The 21,719-nt window shown below is 38.0% G+C and overlaps 1 protein-coding gene across 2 annotated transcripts in view; it reads right to left on the bottom strand.

Annotated features, from left to right (window-relative positions):
- The window catches only part of mettl16 (methyltransferase 16, N6-methyladenosine), a 38,334-nt gene that overhangs the window by 7,032 nt on the left and 9,583 nt on the right, over positions 1-21,719 (bottom strand). For both annotated transcript variants that reach the window (XM_059514337.1, XM_059514338.1), the window contains exons 3-6: positions 7,404-7,591; positions 4,963-5,103; positions 4,759-4,871; positions 4,474-4,616 (exon numbers count right to left, since the gene is read on the bottom strand). In XM_059514337.1, the coding sequence (XP_059370320.1) occupies positions 4,474-4,616; positions 4,759-4,871; positions 4,963-5,103; positions 7,404-7,591 (585 nt within the window). The remainder of the gene's footprint in view (positions 1-4,473; positions 4,617-4,758; positions 4,872-4,962; positions 5,104-7,403; positions 7,592-21,719) is intronic.

The following is a 21,719-nucleotide window of genomic DNA, read 5'->3' as shown; positions in this document are numbered from 1 at the left end:
TGAATATGGGCTCGCTCTGTGGGAACGGTCAGTTGGGCTACACTTTATATTTATAAGATGAGGCGCGATGTTTAATTAAAAACCCCACCTCGACAGGGAGCTTTGAAGCTGTGCATGAGACAAAAATCAATGAATATCCACCATTATAAAAAAAGATGAGGCTTCATCTGCCAGTGCCCACGGAGAGAGGGAGGATAACAGTTTATGCATAAGTGATTGGTGCTCAACTCTTCATTTTCAAGTTCTTTTGGTTTCTTAATTGACAGAATCTTGCTTTTAATCACTGAGGAATATCTTAAAAGGTCAGCATGAAGCATGTTCACAACCCATTTTATCTCTATAATACGACATTTATGAGTCAAACAGTATATTCAATGAATAAATGTAGGGAAAGACTTGATTTTATCAACCTATTGGATTATGGGACATGGAGGTTCATTATGGAGGACAGACAGCACCCATTTTTAACTAGGATTTGTGAGCAAAAGTGGGGTTTAAAGGTCATGTTCACTTTCAAGAGCTTCCTGATGTATTCCTTCTTGAAATCCATCATTTGCTATTAATGCCGTAACTTTTTATTCATCACCATTTCCTGCCACTATATACAGTATATACATATATTACATTACAGGACATATGATTATATTTATGTATTATTAACCTTTGTATTACTGCTGATTTGAACTATTTAAAAGAAAACATTAAAAATATTAATGACTGCATTATCTATCCTTATCCTACTATAATGCCTAAATAGCTATTTAAATATTAATTCAATAAAATAAATGAATTTAATATTTCATTTAATTTAGTGTATAAATCATACAGCAAATATTTGTAAACATTATTTTGCCTTTTAATATTTGCTTTTATAATTATATTAATTTTATTCATAAACCATATTATTTTTTTTAAATATTATGCATTTTTTTATGATCATTACATTTGAGACTAATTTTGAATATTTGCAAAAATACACTGCAAAGGAATTTAAAATGATGACGTGAATGCGAAGTGTAAACATTTTTGGGCAACGTAATAAATCATATGGCGATTAAATCATGTTTGTCCTGACATCATTGTAAAGTCAAATAGATTCAGCAGCAAAGCACTTTACGAGAGCAAGTCCATTTTATCTTTAGAAAATAACCAAATCAGTCATGCACAATTAGACACAGACCAACTCCATGCTGACTTTAACAACTAACAGACAGTCATGTATAGACCCTGCTGTAGACTGATATTTGTTGGGCGGTGGTTTGGGGTTATCAAAGGACAATCTACCACAAGAACAAGGGAGTGTAGATGAACACACATTACTGCATATGGAGCCTAAGGGGCCTGACAATAGTTTCATTTTGCAGAATTAAATATTAAAGAGCCCTAATATCCACACATGCTCTCCGAAGTGGAGTGGAGGGAGGCTGTGTACTCAGCATCTATCAGTCCTTGGAAAGGGTGTGTTTATTCATTCTCTTTAGTTATCAGACCCTGAGGAGGAAGTAGTGACAATTACAATTTCAATAGCACAGATTGTCTGGCATGAGGAAAAATCAGAGTTGTATTTAGTTTGTAAGTGAGACTGGAGGAAGACTGGCAGTAATTACAGATCTGAGGGGTTGGAGGGGAAGTAGCATCGCAGAGGGCCAATCAGAATGCCTGGCTGGTTCTACAGGCACCTGCACACACACACACACACACACACGCTGCTTTTACGACAGTCTGCTCGCGTAGTCTGAGCCCATGAGAGAGGAAGCTGGTAACACAGCGAGATGGAAGAGTGCCCAGCTTCCCCTGCGGACACCAGTCAAATCTCAACACAAGCAGAAGACACATAAAAACACTGAAAGGTTTAGAACTACATTTGATATTACATCCAAACAGTGAAGCTGGAACGACCACGTTCCTCTTGGGGTTCAGCTCATGACATGGTTAATCAGGCCTAATGTTGGGTGCTCTGCCCGCTTCACTCCAGCGCTCCACTGACAGTCCTGGCACCGGGGGGCTCGCCGTCTGCCCCAGTCACACACACAGCTGCTCCCGTCAGGCGGCCCGGATACTGCCTCGGGTAATTATTTACTTTGCCTGTCAATTAATTACGCAAACTCTGTATGACAGATCCATCCCAGCATCCATCTGCCCTGCCCCTTTTATCAGCATGGCCTCTTCCCCTCTCTGGCTGTGTCAGTAGAAAACCTCCTCCGCAGATCTGGATACAGGCGGCCGTTTACTCCCTTCATGTGTTGACATTAGTGCCAGACTGATATATCAGTCACTATTTGCCAATTTTGAGAGTTTTGGCATCAACCGATAGCTATCAGATAAAAGTCTAAGTTTCATAGTAGGGATGGGTGTTTTCCACAAAATATCACATTCGAATATTTGAGCTCACAAGTAACAAATATTCGAATATTTGTTTATAAGTTTACTGAGACAGACGTTATTTTTAGCAACATTTATTGTTTCCGTCATTTTGAACAAGCTTACACACAATAAGCTTGAACATTACACATCGTGTTTTGTAGCTGAAAACCTTTAACAATGCGTGCAAACAAACAAAAATACAGATTAAAAGCAAAAAAAAAAAAAAGTGAACAAAGAAAAAACGTAAAGCAGCCTGCAGCAATTAGGCTATTGTAGAACGTAGCCTACACTTAACTTTGAAACTTTTAAACTGTCAGCAAATCTTTTTTTTTTCTATTGTTGTACATGTTCTTGTTAAGAAATACGGGCATGTAAACATGATCGGGGGAAAGTCGGCTCCTTAGTCTGTTAACAATAAGGCCGGCCGCGGAGAAAACGCACTCTGACGGCACAGACGTTGGCGGGACTCACAAATAACGGTGTGCTAAGCGAATAAGTTTTGTGAAGCGATTCGTGTTTTCGTTTCACCACTGAATGGGATCCTCATCTGGTGGAATACATGGCTCCAGCAAGAACTGTTCCCACTCGTCTCGGCTGGACTCTCTGTAATCATCGCTGGAGAACTGGCTCAGCCTTTTCCGACGAGTGGGCATTGCATCCTCTTCATCGTTGGTGACGCACCACTCGCATCAAGGAAAATGTTCTGATAATGTTCAAAAAAGTTTTCTTTTTTCTTATGTTTTCATCGAGAAACCTGAGATGTTTGTGCCGAGGGTCTAGGGCAGATGCGAGAAGAGGAGGAGTTTTCACTGCATTCTCCAAGTTAGCGGTGTTTATTCATTGCTTGAGAGATGCCACAACAATGTTCTTGAATTCGGACACTTTCTGTGATTCTCCACGGCATATTTGAGGTAGAAGACCGTAGTTCTTAGTTCTCAAGTTCGTTATTTCCAAGGTAGGCGCACGGTATGCGCGCTCATAAATGGAAGCGACGCGGTCGCTGTGCGACGCGCACGTTTTTTCCAGGCACGTCCCCACCGCATCGAGTTAAAAACATCTCAACTTTTCAGAATGCTGCAAGCGCACCGCACGTCATGTGACAAGAACTAACCAATCAGCTTTATCCTTTCCCGTAACAACGTTGAAAGCTCAGCCAAGATGAAGGAACAGCTGAGCATAGCTGTATATGGATTGCCATTTTGAAATAAATGTAGTAGCAGAGCTACTGAAAGCGATTTTTTGTGCTGCAAATCCATTTATCCTTTGCTGAAATTTCCGCGTCTTAATGGAGAGAGCGCGTCATTGTTGCTTAGCAACGGCAGACGCCTCAGGAACGCAAGTACCCAAGCGCTTTGGAAAGAAGGAGAAAGCAGCGCGCCTATCATTTTCCACGCGTTTTTAGGCGCAATATGTGAACGGCCCCTTATTCATTCATTAATTTTTTTTGCTTGCATACATCTTCAAATATGCCGTGAAGAATCACAGAAAGTGACCAAATTAGGTTTTATTGTGAATTTTTTTTTTTTTTTTCAAAATTCGAATATCATTTTTATTTATCGAATAATTAGAGCAGAACGAATATTCGAATGTTCGACTATCCGTGCACACCCCTATTTCATAGTTTCAAAATTTTTATCCAAAGTGACATAGAAATGAGGAATACAACAATAAATTCCTCATATAGAGGCAAATAAACACAAGTGCTTGCCTTGTAATACAAAGTTTCTGATATCAGATATCATTCCGAATAGTACAAATTAGAACAATTTTTCTAAAGCGTAATTTTTATATATATTTTTTATTTGTTTTATTTTTACTCCTCATTCTCTCAATTACTACTATAATACTAGATAGAAACATCAATGTTTAAAAAAAGTCCCATTTTAATTTATTTACACTTTACATTATATAATAAATATTATATATACATATTTAAATTTACATTCATGTATTCTTGGAGTTATATTATTGTATGTATTCTGTCAAATATCTATATATATGTGTGAGAAAAATATACAAAATTTACAAATATTCCATGTATTATATATTTGTTTTTTAGAGTCCCATAAACCACATATGCAAGAATGTGTGTGTTTGTATGCATGTTACCTAAGCCTTTTCTTTAGTTGCAGACTGTCATGGATGATCCTTTTCACAAACTCCAGCTCTCCACCCTCAGCCATGATCTCAGTGACCCCTCCAGTGTTGATGGAGCTGGGTGGAGGTCTGCGGGAGTTCCTCGAATTCACCCCCTGATGGAGGAGACAGAAAAGAGTGGAAGAAAGAACTGATAACAGCTATTGTCATGTACACAAAGAGACAGATACTGCTAGAAAACAGCCTGGGGGTTGTACAGCTCTTGTGTGTAGTGTCAAACACTGGAGCTGAAGGTACCTTTGCTTCTAACTGGTTGGCAAAGAAAGGTGGATTGCACATGCAGAAATCATAGATAATGGACTCATCCTTGAGCGCATCCATCAGCAGAGTCTTCTGGGGTACCTTCACCACTGCAACACACACATTTATGTGGTTCAGTGGGTTAAATCACATAAAACTTTCAAGCTCTCTCTTTGGATCACACACACACACCACACCTACCTTTAATGAGCTCCGCCAGGTGGTTTTGCTCAACATTCTTCTTTGCATAATTAAAGCAGATGTCATCCACTTCTGTGGCGAGGAAGAACCAGCCATTCATAGTGGCTCCCAGCAAGGGGTAAATACAGGAGGCACCAGTACCTGCACAAAGCCAAAACCTGTCACATTATGAGCTTAAATACAAATGAAGAGTGGTGATCTGCATCCAAGTCTTTAACTAAACACATGCTTTATGTAGTGACAACACTTCAGATCAACAGTGCGGTTCAAAGAATCATGAATACTTTATGGTGTTATTGTATTCATTTCACATATTTTGTATCTAAACTAAGCTCAGAATATCCGATCACCTTAGTTAGGTTAGGGTTAGTTAAATATTATCATATATTGCTATATGATAATATTTAACTACATTTGTCCTCTAGGAAAGGAGAACTTAAATGTGAAATTAAAACTATTAACTATATTTCACATTTCGGCTATTGATATGAGAACAAAATAAAATAAAAATAAATTAAAAGTGAACTATTCACATTTCAAATAAAAAACAAACACAAATGTGTATGCTATTCAAAAGATTCATGCAATATTTTTGTTAGTTTCACCACAAAATATACAGAGTAGTAAAAAAAAAATTAAATCTAACAATTTTACCACCAAATGTTAGAAGTCTTAAATAAGTATAAGTATGATAATATGAAGTGCAAGCAACTGCTTGACAGAGTGACGTATGAATATAATGCAGTTAGACTGAGGCTGGACAGCTCTGGTCATCCATTATGCAGCCAGGCAGCCTTAAAATGGACTGAAATTTAGCAGAACTAAAAGATGATCCTCATAAGATCTGAAGACAAGAGATTTAGAGCTATTCATCATATGTGTGACACTTACAGCTAATCTCATCCCAGAGCTGGCAAAGGTTGTCAGTCTGCAATCTAACCCGATCAACAGAGCCACAACTATATTATCCACACACTCTGACGCAACAGCTGAATGTGTATAAGGGATCACCACCAGTGGAGATGAAAGAAATACACAACTTTTCGAAGACTTTTCTGGTTTTAATCTGCAAACAGTCTAGATTCATGTAATGAATAGGGGTGCTCCGATCACGATCGGCTGATCGTTAATGCGCATCTCGTCAGTAAAGCCGGTTCTCTAATCAGCGGTAAATTCCCTCAGGTGCGTGATTTCACATAGAGCAGCTGTTACTACACAGAGCTGTTGTTAACTGAGAAGATGCGCAAATAAACGCTGAAAATGAACGTGGATTTGCGCAGCTTCTCAGTTAACAACGGCTCTGTGTAGTAACAGCTGCTCTATGTGAAATCACGCACCTGAGGGAATTTACCTCTGATTAGAGAACCGGCTTTACTGACGAGATGCGTATAACAATCGGCTGATCATGATCGGAGCAGCCCTAGTAATGAATCTAGAATATATGAAAATTTCACTCATTGAAATAAGTATATACGTATACATACATATACACACAAACACACACACACACACACACATATTCCGTATACATATATATATATATATATATATATATATACACACATATATACATATATATTAGGGCTGCACGATATTGGGAAAAAATTACATTGCGATATTTTATTTTTCTGCGATATATATTGCGATATTTTTTCTTACAAACAAAAATGGGGTGAGCACACTTACATTCTCATTTTAAATGATTTAAACATCGACACCATCGCGTCAATTGATTAATATGCAGTAGGGAGAGAGAGCAAGACAGCGCTCCTGTTGTTTGAAGACGGCTCGCTCTCTCTCCGTCTCTCTCGCGCGCGCTCTCTCTCTCTCTGTCTCTCTCGCGCACGCTCTCTGTCTATCTCGCGCACTATCTCTCTGTCTCTCTCGCGCGCGCTCTCTGTCTCTCTCACGCACGCTCTCTCTTTGTCTCTCTCGTGCGCGCACTCTCTCTCCCTCTCTGTCTCTCTTGCGCGCTCTCTCTCTCTGTGTCTCTCTCGCGCTCTCTCTCTCTCTGCCCTGTTAAACTTGCATGTGTTTTTCAGTCCTGTCAATGAAAAAACTTTCACTCTATGATGGTTAAGCTGTGCAATTAATCTGCGAATCACATTCGTCAAGGGCCGGGGAGCAGCTGGCCCGTACAGTTAATGAATAACAGATCAACTACGACAGCCTACATCGCACATCCTGCGATGTGACTATCGTGGATTCGTACATCGCGATATCGATGCTTAAACGACACATCGTGCAGCCCTAATATATATATATATATATATATATATATATATATAGACAATTGTGACCCATCCCTACAGATACCAATAGTAAACATGGACAGTTTTTTGTATAAACCAACTAAATGCACCACCAAACCCTGTACCACCAGCCTGAGGGAACGCAAAGGGCTTTAACAGGATCACACCAGTGAGTGTGAGCCGGCTTACCGATGTCGATGCCCCTCCGTGGGTTCCCCTGCCCCCCAATCAGGTCCTCCACCCAGTGGATGTAGTTAAGGCGGAGCGGCACGGTGGGGATGAGCCGTTCCAGGGGGATCTCGATGGTTAGGCCAAAATCCTCTTTCAGCAGGGTGCATGTGAGAGCTCGAACAGCTTCTGGGTCCTTGAAGTTGAGCCTGCAGGAGGGATGGAGTTTAGTGGGGCATAATAGACAAACCACAGAAAAGGATCAGCTAATAGCCATCTTTAAAAACACACCACATAACCTCTTCTCAATTCATTAGTGCTCATCATAAAAACATCCATGCCGAGAAACACAATGAAGCAGCAGCTGCCGCTGGTTTGCAAAAATGTATTAATGGAAGAAATGCCTTCATAATCACTGTCCCTTTCTCTCTAAATTCTTAATGTACATTTTAAAGCATTCAGCAAGAGTAACGTCACGTTTCTGCGGTTCTAAAAGCCAGGAGGGTGAGGCAGGTGTAATTAGGGAGCCTTCACACCCCTATAGATGTAATTAAACGCTCCATGCTGCAGACTATGTCTGGCACCTCCGAAGGGAAGCAAGATGTGCGTGTGAGCCACACAGATAGGATACTGTGGAAAGAAGCCATGGTGTGTGAAATGCTATTTTACAGAGCCTTTAAAAACACCTGCACCCCACCTTAAGCATAAGAGCTCCTCACAAAAGGGATGTGTGACAAAAGGATGGAACATTCTCTCTTAAGTGATGGCTGTACTGGGCTTAAACAGACATGTGTAAGCATTACCAATTTCAAAAGAAAGTGCTTCAGCCCAAAATTGTCTTATGACTGTGAAATTACATTTGAGGTGTCAATACGTTAAGGAGGGAAAATGCAAGTTAATGCAAAAGGAAAAGCATTTCTGCAGTTTGAATAGAATTTTGGCTGCTCAAGAGCACAACACAAGAAAGCAAACATTCCAACCGCAGCCGTTCATGTGAAAAATCCAATACACCTCTATCTTTATAATTTATTAACACATTAGCCCTAATTAATCCAGCCATCCAATCCAGCCTATTAATCTTTAAAATGTGACCTTGGGAATTAAATATGAATATGGATGCCATAGAAGGATTATATTGGTTACCACTTAACAGGATTACACACAATAATAATAAAGCACAAATGGAGGTAGTAAATAAAACAAGGAGTGTAGATTTTACAAAAGAGGCCAGAAATGACATAATGGAGATCCTGTGTGACTGTGGCTGACCTTGCATCCGTCAGGTCATTATCGGTGTGCAGAGATGAAGCTGCGAGAACCGTTATCCTGCGCTCTATTTTTAGCCTCCACTTGAATGGCTCGGCTCACAGGATGAAGGCCGAGTGCCGCAGCCCAGCTGTCTCCACAGTAACCGCTACACCCGCCCCGCAGAGAAGTGTGTGTCAGTGGAGCACGTGCGCTATGGATGTGTGTTAGTGTGTGAGAGGACGTGAAGCTGACGTGAGGTGGGTGTGTATATGGGCAGATTAGATCCAGGATGAGAAACTCAGAAACGGCAACCCTATGACTCAAGGACTAAGAGAGGAATGACTCTAAATTAAGAAAAAAGACTGCAAAAGGAAGGTTTACTGCGTAGAAATCAGAAGATTCAGGCCATCCTTAAAAATATTCTTGTTTGCCATAACCCAACCGACCCTGTCAATTTAGGACCGACTCAATTTTTATTATTTTTTTGCTTTTAGTCCGACCGACTTGCCGATTGTAAATTTGCGTTAAGACCGACCAATTTTTTTTTACTCTTCAAACTACTAATGCAAAAGCAATAAAATAATATTAATTATATTTAAGTATTGTAAATATATAAATTTTCTAGGCCTACATACAAACGAAGGCTATCTTCCTTAAAGGCACAATATGTAATTTTTCTGCTTTAGATATTATACATAATATCTATGTTATATATATTTTTTAGTTGTGTACTTACATTATCGCGACAGTTTCCACGAACTTTCAAATCCTGAGAAAATGATAGTTTAATTAGAAGACACGGCACATTTCTTTATTTCCGTTTTGTCGCCCGTCTATGACGTCATATAACCTTTGACCCCTCTAGTTTATCTAACTTCCTGCAGAACCCGGCGGAGCCGCCAAATACAAAGGTGAACTGAAGCAAAGGAGAGACGAAGAAGAAAAAGTAGTAGCTAGCCTTGATCGAGACTATTATATTTTATATTTATATATATATTAGTATTTATACCTCAATCAATAACTTAGTTATGGATCATGATTATGCTTTGCCTGCACGTTCTGTGAAGCGCAAACGTACAGGTGAAATAAATGACCTGAGAAGGTTTTGGGACAAGAGAAGAAACAAGACACGGGTAAATATTGGAGTTGCATTTCCAAGATGAGATGCCGAACTCGCTTGCATTCTAATAAACAGGTATGCATCCATTCAGCTAACTATATCTATCCGTATATTTTGTGAAACGATGATGTCTTGGGTAAAACGCAGACGGACTAGCTCTCATGTATAGTATAATGTAAAACCACATTTGTTCTATATCTAGCTGGATAAAGTAGCTTCAAATGCAGTTCACTATCTTGTTCGATATCATAGTATAAACGTAATTATAATCATAAACGAAAGGCGATCGTGTTTTGTTTTTACATATTACTACTAGCTAGATGGATTATTGATTTGATAGGGGTCTGATAATTCATATATCTCTCCGTTCGAAAAGACGTGATTGTTAAAATACTAAGTTAGAATGAGTGCGGAATACATGTACTTCTCGGCGACGTCATCACTGCTTGCGCAGGCAACCAGGAGGCAAAAGACCCGCACTCTTCGTACCGGAGTAAAGGGTTTAGGCTAGTAGCATAGTGGTGGTGTTGTCGCTAGTCAAAATGCCAAGAAGTTGTTGCGTGGTCAATTGTACTAACCGAGCCAGTGCTGGGTGTCAGATGTTCACAGTATGTCCGGATTTTGATTCGTAAACAGTTGGACGTTTTACATAATGTTATTTTAATATGAAACACAAACAAACAGATCCAACTCTGAAATTGCAATTTATAATTGAGTCAACAAGAAATTACAAACAATGCGAAATCTAGGTTATTTACAATGTTGTCTTACTGAACTCGGCATAACAGATAGCGGTTTTCTGCCTCCTGGATGCGCACGCATCAGGTATTGTTTGTATACAAGAAATATACCTGAAGCAAAACTATGTAACGTTAGCCTAGTGTCGAACATAAACCCTCTTAAAAAAGCATGTGGACACGTAACAACTTAGTTTTGTGTCAGAACTTTAACAGTTTAATTTATAAATTCACCCCGTCTGTGTTTGCGAAACGATTGAATCGCGGAATCCAGTCAAAAATAGAACTTGCTGTATAAAGCAGAACGTCACGGAATTTGGCTATTTTTGAATGAATACATCTACATTAGGGCTGTAAAATGAATCAAATATCGATATGGACTAGTGTATATGAATATTAAAGTTAAAAGAGACTACAATTGTTCTACGTGTCTCTGGGAATGAGTGCACAATATGTGCATTTTTTGTCATTCAAATATACACAATGTTCGCAGTGGTTTCCCCCACGCCGACTCCGCCCTCGCCACGCCCCCAGCTATGACTAGATTCCGACTTTATGTATTAAAAAAAAAAAAAAAAACCCGTGACGTCTATAACGGATGTCACACTATGCCTGCGCTTCATCTCATACTCTCATTCAGTGTCAGTCAACGGTTCGCGCTTGGTAATGATGGCTGCGGCTGCAGTAAACAAAATGTTCGCGGTCACGGTTCAAAGTCATACGGGTTCGGGCACCATAATACATCTAAAACATGCATTAAAACAGCTCGACACCGCTTTAACTTGGCACGAAGTTCTGGAAAAACTGTGCCCAGATCTTTTCCCATCCCTTCTCTCGTCTAGTCTAAAACCGTGTCCGTGTCGACTGTCACTTTATGTTCGAAAATCTATTGCACGAATCGATTGGACCAATCAACACAAGTTTTGAAAACGAAAATAGGAAATTGATTTTAACGACCTGCTCTCAGAGCGCGCTGATAAAGATCAAGTATACTTTGGCCGTCCGCACACTGTCTGCATTATGTCCTTTTTGTCATCCGCGTGTGGGCATTTTTTGAGACCGCGGACGGTGTGCATACACGAGGTGAAAGATGAGACAGCAGATACTGCGTGTCGAGCTCGTCCGCCTTTGAAAGTTGTGTAGACACGGCTGTGCGCGCGGTGAGATGGAATGGAACACGGACTGTGAAGTACCGGGGCTCATAAGGCAGCTTCCTTATATGACCTATATTTGGTGTTATTTGCCGTATAAAACTTATTTAGACATGCAAAATTGATTTTACAATCGATTCAATGAACACTTGTCACTCAAATCAAACAGGATTTTTTTTCACAAAAGTGACAACCCAAGAAAGCAAAGTAAACGGTCTCTCATTTGTAGGTTGCATTGATACCTAGCGTTGGATGCAAGTAAAACAGTATAACAGTACCTCATTTTTTTTCTTCTCACCTGAAATTCATGCAATAAACATTGATTTAAATTTGTTAGTGGCCTGCATCAAAATTAGGTTTGCAATTATGCGCCTGAAGGCACGGGTTGAAGACCCAGTCAGTGACGTCACAATATGCTAATTTGTTAAATTCATACCTACGTCATCACCATAATTTTTTTTTTTACATTGAAACTTAAAAAAATAAAAATAGACTGACCTACTGACCCTTTTTTTTAAAAAAATTACTGTTACTGCAAACCAAAATATTTTTAAGGATGGCCTCAGAAAGAAATCATAAGCATAAGCTCTGCAGTCATGATAACCAAGGTTCATATCAGAAGAGTTGAAAACCAAAAACTGCACCATAAAGATTTTTACTACTACATTTGGTGTGAAATCAGAGTCCTGAAAAAAAAAAGCACTGCTCTAACCAATCAGACTAACACAACGGCACAGCATGAATCTACTCATCAGCACCGCAAGGTCACCTCTAGAGCTCCATTTAGCCATGTTTTAATCCACCAGACTCAAACACTTCCAAACCCAACCATTAACAAACATAGCATGGATGCTGAACACACTCCAGTTTTTTTATCGTGTCCTGTGAGAACAAAGAATCTAGCGGTGCAGTTTTAATAAGTTGAGAACGGAGAGCCAAGCGGTCTTGTGAGGATTGACGTTCCACCAACTGTCAGGTTTTGTCAGCACGTAAAATCTCTAGTCGACCAGGATCTCGTTTCAACTTAACACTGCTGTAAACACAAGCCCGCCGAATATCCTGAGGACTTTCACCTCTGAGATTTGAGGAAGGTTTCTGAAAGCAGACTAACTGCAGTTACTTCATTTACAATAAGCTATCATAATTTACTTATACCATTATTCCAAACCTGTTTGACTACCTTTCTTCTGTGGAAAACAAATGATGATTCACATAATATCCAAGCTGCTCTAGTCCATACAATAAAAGTGAATGGTGAGGCTCAAGCTCCCAAAAGATGTAAAAGCACCATTAAAGCATCATAGAAGCGTTCCAACTTATGCACTGTATTCCAAGTCTTATGAAGTCATACAATAAACGTCAAACAAATGAAAAATTGAAGAACAGTAAAATTATAATGAAAATGTTATATGGTGCATATATTTAGCAATATAATGCTCTCTTACAGTTAATTTCTATAGCTGAATAATGAATTTATGGTCACTGAATATGTTTTTCTGAAGTAAATATGACATTTCGTTTACAAGCTGTTTTACTGACATCTTTCTGCAGTTCAAAAACTGATTGATTACATGAGACAGGACACAGATTTCAGTAAGTTGTACTCTTTCTTTTAATATACCTTCGGATGTTTATTTTGCACTGAAACTGGTATTAAAGCAGTGGAGATGATCAGTTTATATGCGCTTCACGCTGCTGCTTTAGTTTTACTCTAGTCTTTGTGTGAAGCTGTCATTTTAGTTTTTATTCATTTTAGTCCCGTTCATACTCTTTTTAGTCGAGTCAAGGTTCAGTCAACTAAAAGTCTGAGCATTTTATTTTAGTCAGAATTATCCATGACTATTTTCTTCTAGTTTTAGTCAATTAAAATTGTATTTTAGTCTCTTTTTAGTAATGCAATTCTATTTAACCCAGTCAATATAGTATAAGTACCTAGTAGTATAGACGAAACCAAAATGTTATTTTAGCCAAACCCATTTCAAACAAGGTTATCTTATTAATATTATTGTTACCTTATAGCCTGAAGAATACCTCCTTTCAAAACACGGAAGACGTTCAACCAAACATGTTAGAAGTAGACACATCAGTCCCTTCCTCTGTGTCAGACTTAACTTTGTTTGTTGTCTTATAAATAATGGCTCGAGTGGGGCTTGAGGAAGTGATGTCGCCTGTGTCTGCACAGTGCGACCTGATGCAGCCCCTGAAGTGAGACACAGGAAACAGAAATGCTGCAAAATAATAGTAATAACGCAACTAAACGAGACTAAATAACGTTATAACATTTTGTTTCGTTCAACGAAAATGAAGACATTTTAGCACAGTTTTTATTTTGTAAATCACATTTTGTCCCGTTTTTATTCATCAACAATATTGCATTATACATTTAATTATAGTCACTGTCACATGACCAGCATTTACGTTGCGTCTCGTCTTAGTTTTGTCATGTGATAGAGGTTAGTTGACGACGATATTTAGTCATAGTTTTTGTTGACGAAAGCAACACTATTTGACACTCCACATTAAACCGCCAAAACAGCATTTGTTTAAACACGGTGATAAAATGGACAGAATTTGAAATCTAAGACTTTGTTTTGTTTCAAAGCTTATAGTGATTTATGCTCCATTCATTAACTAAAAACAGGCTAGACTTATCTGTCCAATCAATCATTTTTCATAAAAATGAGAATCGATTAAAAAAGAGAATTTTTTTTTAACCCAGCCCTATTAAATTATGATTTCATTTCCCTGTATCAATCGTGGTCACCATTGACTTTCACTGTATGGGAAAGAACAGCTTTGACATTCTGCTAAATTTCTCCTTTTTCAGTTTCACAGAAGATCGTCATACAGGTTTATAATGACATAAGGGTGAATAAATGATGAAAATTTACATTTTTGGCTGCTCTATTCCTTTAAGACAAGCTAATGGTTAATTCTGTCATGCTTCAAAAACTGACACCCCAACTAGGGGAGTGCAAGTTTAAAATTAGGATTAGACCTGTAGCAGGCGGCAGAGAAGATGAGTGATGTGAGACGTGCCCCTCCATGTCCCCATATCTCATTTGTAAGTGAGCTGAGGCTGAACCCCACAATTATGCCCAACATTTCAGCAGAGGACCCTCACCCAGGACAGCCCTCCACTGCATCAATAATGCAATTCACTGTCTGCCAGGCTGCAGAGATTAATGCTACTCTTACTGCAGCTAGAAACTACAGAGAGATCATTTACAGAATCAAATTAAAGGGATAGTATGCACAAAAAATATATTTTGTCATGTTTTACTCAACCTCATGTCATTTTAAACCTATATGCTCTTACTCTTTTAAACGGAACACACACACACACACACACAAAATCTTCAAATCACCATATAAAATACTATGAATGCAGAATAAAAACATTGATAAAATAGTCAATGTGCGATCAATGGTTCCACCTTATTATAAAGGTAAGAGAAATTTTTTTGTGTGTGCAAAGAAAACAAAAATAAAATTTGTATTCAACAATTTCTTCTCTTCAGTGCCAGCATGCAAATTGATTAAAAAAAACAAACAAAAAAAACAACTATCAGTTACAAAAGATTTTTTATTTCAAATAAATGTTGTTCTTTCAAACTTTGTATAAATCAAAGAATAAAAGAACAACCGTTTCCCCAAAAAATATTAAGCGGCATAACGGTTTACAACTCTAATAATAATAATTTCTTCTTGAGCATCAAATCAGCATATTAAATGATTTCTGAAGGATCATGTGACCCTGAAGAATGGAGTAATGGCTGCTAAAAAATATTATTGATTTTACTGTATTTTGATCAAATAAATGCAGCCTAGGTGAACATAAGAGACCTCTTTACAAACACACACTATCCCTGTTACCAATCCCAAAATTCTGAACAGAAGTATAGGTTTGGAACAGTATTATTGGGTAAATAATGACAGACTTTTTTATTTTTGGGGTTTCACAATGTCACACTATAGGCTATTCTGAATTTTTAATGCTCCCTAGTTTCTTCCAGGTCATCCACGAACCATTGATGGATGTTGTCTCTCAGGATCATGTCTTCTAATCCAATCTCTCTCTGAATGACATCTGCGCCCCAAATCTTTCCTCTCCTTTCATATCTTTCTCCTCCAGTGGCAGCAGAGGAAAAATGATGGGGGAGCGGATTCCTTGTCGTACCCACATCCCTCTCAGTGAGTGTCTCTTTCCAGATTAACCCTATCCTCAAAACTGTGGCATGAGAGACTTAGAAAAGTAATATGAGGAAGCTTATCTAACAGCATGGCAACGTCTGGAGTCTGGAACCACGAAAAAGAGAAGCAAATGATAATTAGGACTAACTTGTGAAGTTTTGGTTAAATACCAGATCACTTAGGTTTTAGGCAAATCTCTAGACGTATTGCAGGAAGATGAGAGAGACTAAATGTGATACTAATTTACCAAACGGACTATTTCTGTAATACTGTGCACATTATGCAAATTGGCTTTCATGTACCAAAAATTTGTAGAGAGAAAAAAAAAAAAAGGATAAACTGCATAAAATACTATATCCCATAATGTAATGCGTTTGATTTTTACCTTATTTTTACCATATACAGCACAGACCAAAAGTTTGGACACACCTTCTCATTCAAAGAGTTCTCTTTATTTTCATGACTATGAAAATTGTAGATTCACACTGAAGGCATCAAAACTATGAATTAACACATGTGGAATTATATATGGAATTATATACATAACAAAAAAGTGTGAAACAACTGAAAATATGTCATATTCTAGGTTCTTCAAAGTAGCCACCTTTTGCTTTGATTACTGCTTTGCACACTCTTGGCATTCTCTTGATGAGCTTCAAGAGGTAGTCCCTGAAATAGTCTTCCAACAGTTCCCCGAGAGATGCTTAGCACTTGTTGGCCCTTTTGCCTTCTGTCTGTGGTCCAGCTCACCCCTAAACCATCTCGATTGGGTTCAGGTCCGGTGACTGTGGAGGCCAGGTCATCTGGCGCAGCACCCCATCACTCTCCTTCTTGGTCAAATAGCCCTTGATGCCTTAAGTCTGACTCTACAATTTTCATAGTCATGAAAATAAAGAAAACTCTTTGAATGAGAAGGTGTGTCCAAACTTTTGGTCTGTACTGTATGTATATATATATATATATATATATATATATATATATATGTATGAGATATCTCGTTCCTCACTATGTAATCAGACATTATATTTCTGCACCACGTTAGGCTATATAACATTATATTTCTGAAAATATTAAAAAAAATATATAGATGTTTTCAAAATACCTGAGTGACACCTACTGAATTAAAGATGCAAGTAAAAAAATTATCCATGCACTCGACTGACTTATACAGTAATTGTTATGAGCGATAACTGATAGTTTAGATTAAAATTCTATACTAAATACTGCATATAAATTTTATAATCTAAAAAATAAGTTAATTTTAAATGCTACAAGTGAATTTAGCCATCACAACTATGAAATTCATTTTAAGGTCTACTAAATATTACATTTACAGTAATAGTGTTTTTTTTTTAAGATTAACTTTACATGTAAGCTAGGGCTGCACGATATTGGGAAAAAAATGACATTGCGATATTTTATTTTTCTGCGATATATATTGCGATATGAAATCTAATCAATTTTTTTCTTACAAACAAAAATGGGGTGAGCACACTTACATTCTCATTTTAAATGATTTAAACATCGACACCATCGTGTCAATTGATCAATATGCACGAGGGAGAGAGAGCAAGACAGCGCTCGTGTTGTTTGAAGATGATGAGCGTGCGGCCGAGGCTCGCTCGCTCTCTCTCTCGCGCGCGCACTCTCTCTCTCTCTCTGCCCTGTCAAAACTTTCACTCTATGATGGTTAAGCTGTGCAATTAATCCGCGAATCACATTCGTCAAGGGCTGGGGAGCAGCTGGCCCGTACAGTTAATGAATAACGGATCAACTACGACAGCGTACATCACACATCCTGCGATGTGACTATCGTGGATTCGTACATCGCGATATCGATGCTTAAACGACACATCGTGCAGCCCTAATGTAAGCTAAAATGTAAAATATGGGGAAAGCAGCAATTTTTTTTAAACAATTTACGCACCTACTGAGTTAATGTAATGTGATGCAATTTCAAAGAAGTCTGAATAATGCTGTTGATTTCACATACTATTTTTAAGTTACTAAGCAATATTCAGTGTTTTACTCTGCAGAATTCACCTAAGCTAGTACTGCAATCAGAGCATAATCAAACAAAGCGTCTGAGTGAGAAAGAGTGTTTAAGTGAATAAGAGAGAGAGAGATGAGGAGTCTGGGACAGTTGCGAATAGTAAGTGTGTTGTAACGTACACCTGCTGCAGATGGCACAACGATTTACAGTTTTATATTAGAAAAAACATGCAAATGTGTGCCATTAACACCTGCTGCAGAATTATTTTACATGTAAACAATGTAATTTCCTCCTAATGATGCTGAGATTGTCAGACCACACAAACACACATGTACTGCACACACACAAGCCATAAACAACTCCAGACATCTGTAATGGACATGGCTCACCTGATCAAAAAGACAAGAAGCCCTGTCCCGAAATGCCGAATGTAACAATTCTTTAGCAATCAATGCCAAGAGATATATAAAAAAATAAAAAAATAAAAGAATGTAAAACATTTTTATTTAAATGTAACTGAACAAAGCCTCTTTCACAGTTAAGACCAATGTGGTCACTTCAAATGTCCTTGTTATGGTTGCATCTGACCCAGATCTTTGTTAACTTAATCCACCTGGATAAATGTGGTCATTGTTGGCTTGATCAAAGCGATCAATCATGCATAAGTCATGAGGAACAAATGAGGATCTGAGCTGATCTGGTGTTTATGCACCACATTTCTTAATCACAGACCACTGGTCCAAAAAAAACCTCTATTCAGCTGAATATACAGCACCACAACGAAAAGAATATCTAATGTAAGGCCATCCTTAAAAATATTCTTGTTTGCCGTAACCCGACCGACCCTGTCACTTTAGGACCGACTATATTATTTAATTTTTTTGCTTTTAGTTTGACGACTTGCCGGTTGTACATTTGCGATAAGACAGACCAATTTTTTTTTTAACGCTTCAAACAACTAATACAAAAGCAACAAAATAGTATTAATTATATTTTAGTAAGTATTGTAAAATTACTTACATATACATTGCCTAGGCCTACATACAAACGAAGGCTACGTTCTTCAGTGACGTCATCTATGTTTACACGGATGTCACACTATGGCCTGTGTGCGTTCGCTTCGTCTCATACTCTCATTCACTGTCAGAGTGAACGGTTCGCGCCTGGTAATGATGACTGTGGCTGCAGTAAACAAAATGTTCGCGGTCACTGTTCAAAGTCATACGGAATCGGGCACCATAATACACAATACACGGGCACAAGTTTCGAAAACGAAAATAGGAAATTGATTTTAACGACCTTTTTTCAGAGCGCGTCCAAGTTTTTTATTTATTTTTTAACACGCGTCACACAGCAACTGCAGCTTCGGACACACACGCATAACCGCAAATAATACTTCTACACAGTGTTTCTCTTTTTACAACAGAAATGTGAATTCTGCCGGTATTCAGACAGTCTCATGCATACAGATACTGATTCGGGCTAGAATCGCCGTATGCGATTTTTTGTTGTTCAAATGTCTAATCGTAAACACAGCCATGTTGAAGCCCTCAGTAAATGTTTTGCATTGTTATGGCAGTCCAATCTGCTTATTGTTTTTCGAGAATGTTGCACTCCTGTTTGTCATTGTGCACGTAACTTAACACCAATAAATAATCAGAAATATTGGTCTTTACCAATATATTGAATCTTTACATTCGTCCTGCCTGTTGTCCGTGGCATTCATTGCCAAAGGAAATGAGAAACAAGAGACCCAAAAATGCAGATGAGTATTGAGTACATGAACAGTATATATTGTCATGAGTACAGTATATGAACATACTTTCCAGAAGGCCAACAATTCACTAAAAAAAAATTGCATTGGTCTTATGAAGTATTCTAATTTGTTGAGATAGTTAATTGGTGGGTTTTTGTTAAATGTGAGCCAAAATCATCACAATTGAAATAACCAAAGACTTAAATTACTTCAGTCTGTGTGCACTGAATTTAATTAATACACGAGTTTCACAATTTGAGTTGAATTACTGAAATAAAAGAAATTTTCCACAACATTCTAATTTATTGAAATGCAACTATTTTCTATATATTCTAGATTCATTTCATGTACAGTAAAACATTTCAAAAGTTTTTGGTTTTAATTTTGATATTTATTACAAATATTTATATATTAAAAATGTTAGAATTTAAATTTAGGCACTGAAAGGTTATGTAGAGTATAAAAAATATATGTTTATTTTGACATTTGCTAAAGATACATTTAACAGTGTTATTAAATTATAAGCATTTTAAAAATTAACGTTAAAATGACATCAAAAGTGATAATTTAGAAATAGTCAAATTAATCATGAACAATTAAATATTCAATATCAGTTAATATATAATATCCAATATAGAATGATAAACAATAAATACATCAAATCATTATTCATATGACAACATAGATTTACAGAGTTAAAGATAAAGAGAGATTTGAATGCTCTATATATGCACTAGCAAAATGACAAAGCAGAGATTTGTAGACCAGAAGAAGAAGAAACGCTAACCGAGGAGGGAGTTTGTGGTGGACAGGCTGGACAGCCCTGCTAATTAGACCGCAGAGGCGAACAGCTCCAGGGCCCTTGTTAGGATTTTCAAAACCATCATTAGGAATCAAAGGGTGAGGAAACACGGGGCTCTTTTCAGACCAGACCTAACAGCCCACCTGAGAGAAAAGCCAGCAGAAAGATGGACACACTAATGCTATCAGCTGAGCCTCTCCAGGTGCACAGACGTCAATATAGTCTGGGGCTATCAACACACCACTCTAAACCCAGCTGTCTTTTGTTTCTCTGCTTCTCTAAAGCACACATTTCTTTCTCTCTCTGTGTCACGCTATAATGACTTCTCCTGCTGAGGAAATGTGACGTGACCAGACAGGATCGGTGCTGTGGGCGAGGGAAGACAACTACAGCTCTGTCTCCTCCTTATTTCTTTTATTTAGTTAAGAACCTTAAAATGCCAAAAGAGACACTGAAATGTTACAAAATATTATTTATTTAAAATAGTGCTGTCAAGCGATTAATCACATCTAAATTAAAGCTTGTTTAGCTTTGCATCACAGAAATAAATTACACTGGCTATAGCTGACGGTAGCCATCGACTTCCATAGTATAGAAAAAATGCTATATAAGGTCAATGGCTACCGTCAACTTTTTGGTTTCCAACATTCTTCCAAATATCTTCTTTTGTGTTCAACAGAAGAAAGAAACTCATACAGGTTTGGAATAACTTTAATAATAAATGATTTTTTTGAGTAATAAAAAAATTTCATTATTGGGTGGACTAATTTCATAATCTTTTCATCATCCACCTTGATCTCCTTATACTGACATCTTCGCAATTGAAAAACCCCTATTGGTCAGTCAATCATCAATGCCCTTTCTCAGTTCAATGATGATCAAAAGTCAACAATCAGAGACAATACTCTGAAACAGAGTCACCATCACAACCACACACACCGTCTGACTGTGTCCCAATTACAATCTCCTGCTCTCCACCTCTCAAACACTTGAGGCATTCTTCCACTCCAGGATGCTTTTGTGCCCCTTTCCACCTGCCACTCCACAGCTCTGTAGTGCACATCTGCAGTGCTTTCCCAAAGATATAAGCAGGAAACATCCCAGTATCAAAAAGAAGCATCCGAGATTCCTGCTTCCTCTCATGCATGCATAATCACAGTCTTTCTTTCAGATGCCAAAACGGGCCCAAAACAGTAAAATAATGATGGAGGCTGCGCCTGTAAAAACTGAGCCTGTTATACAAATCCTCAGGCTTGGCTAAGACTGATAAGAGTTTCCAGAGACCTAAGCTTGTACAAAACAGAAGAATACCCAAGAGATCTGAGATACTGGCCTC

This window comes from Carassius carassius, chromosome 28 (genome assembly GCF_963082965.1).
Source record: "Carassius carassius chromosome 28, fCarCar2.1, whole genome shotgun sequence".
In the NCBI taxonomy this organism is placed as follows: Eukaryota; Metazoa; Chordata; class Actinopteri; order Cypriniformes; family Cyprinidae; genus Carassius; species Carassius carassius.
The sequence above is the reverse complement of the archived record's forward strand: the minus strand, read 5'-3'. Positions and strand labels throughout refer to the sequence as shown.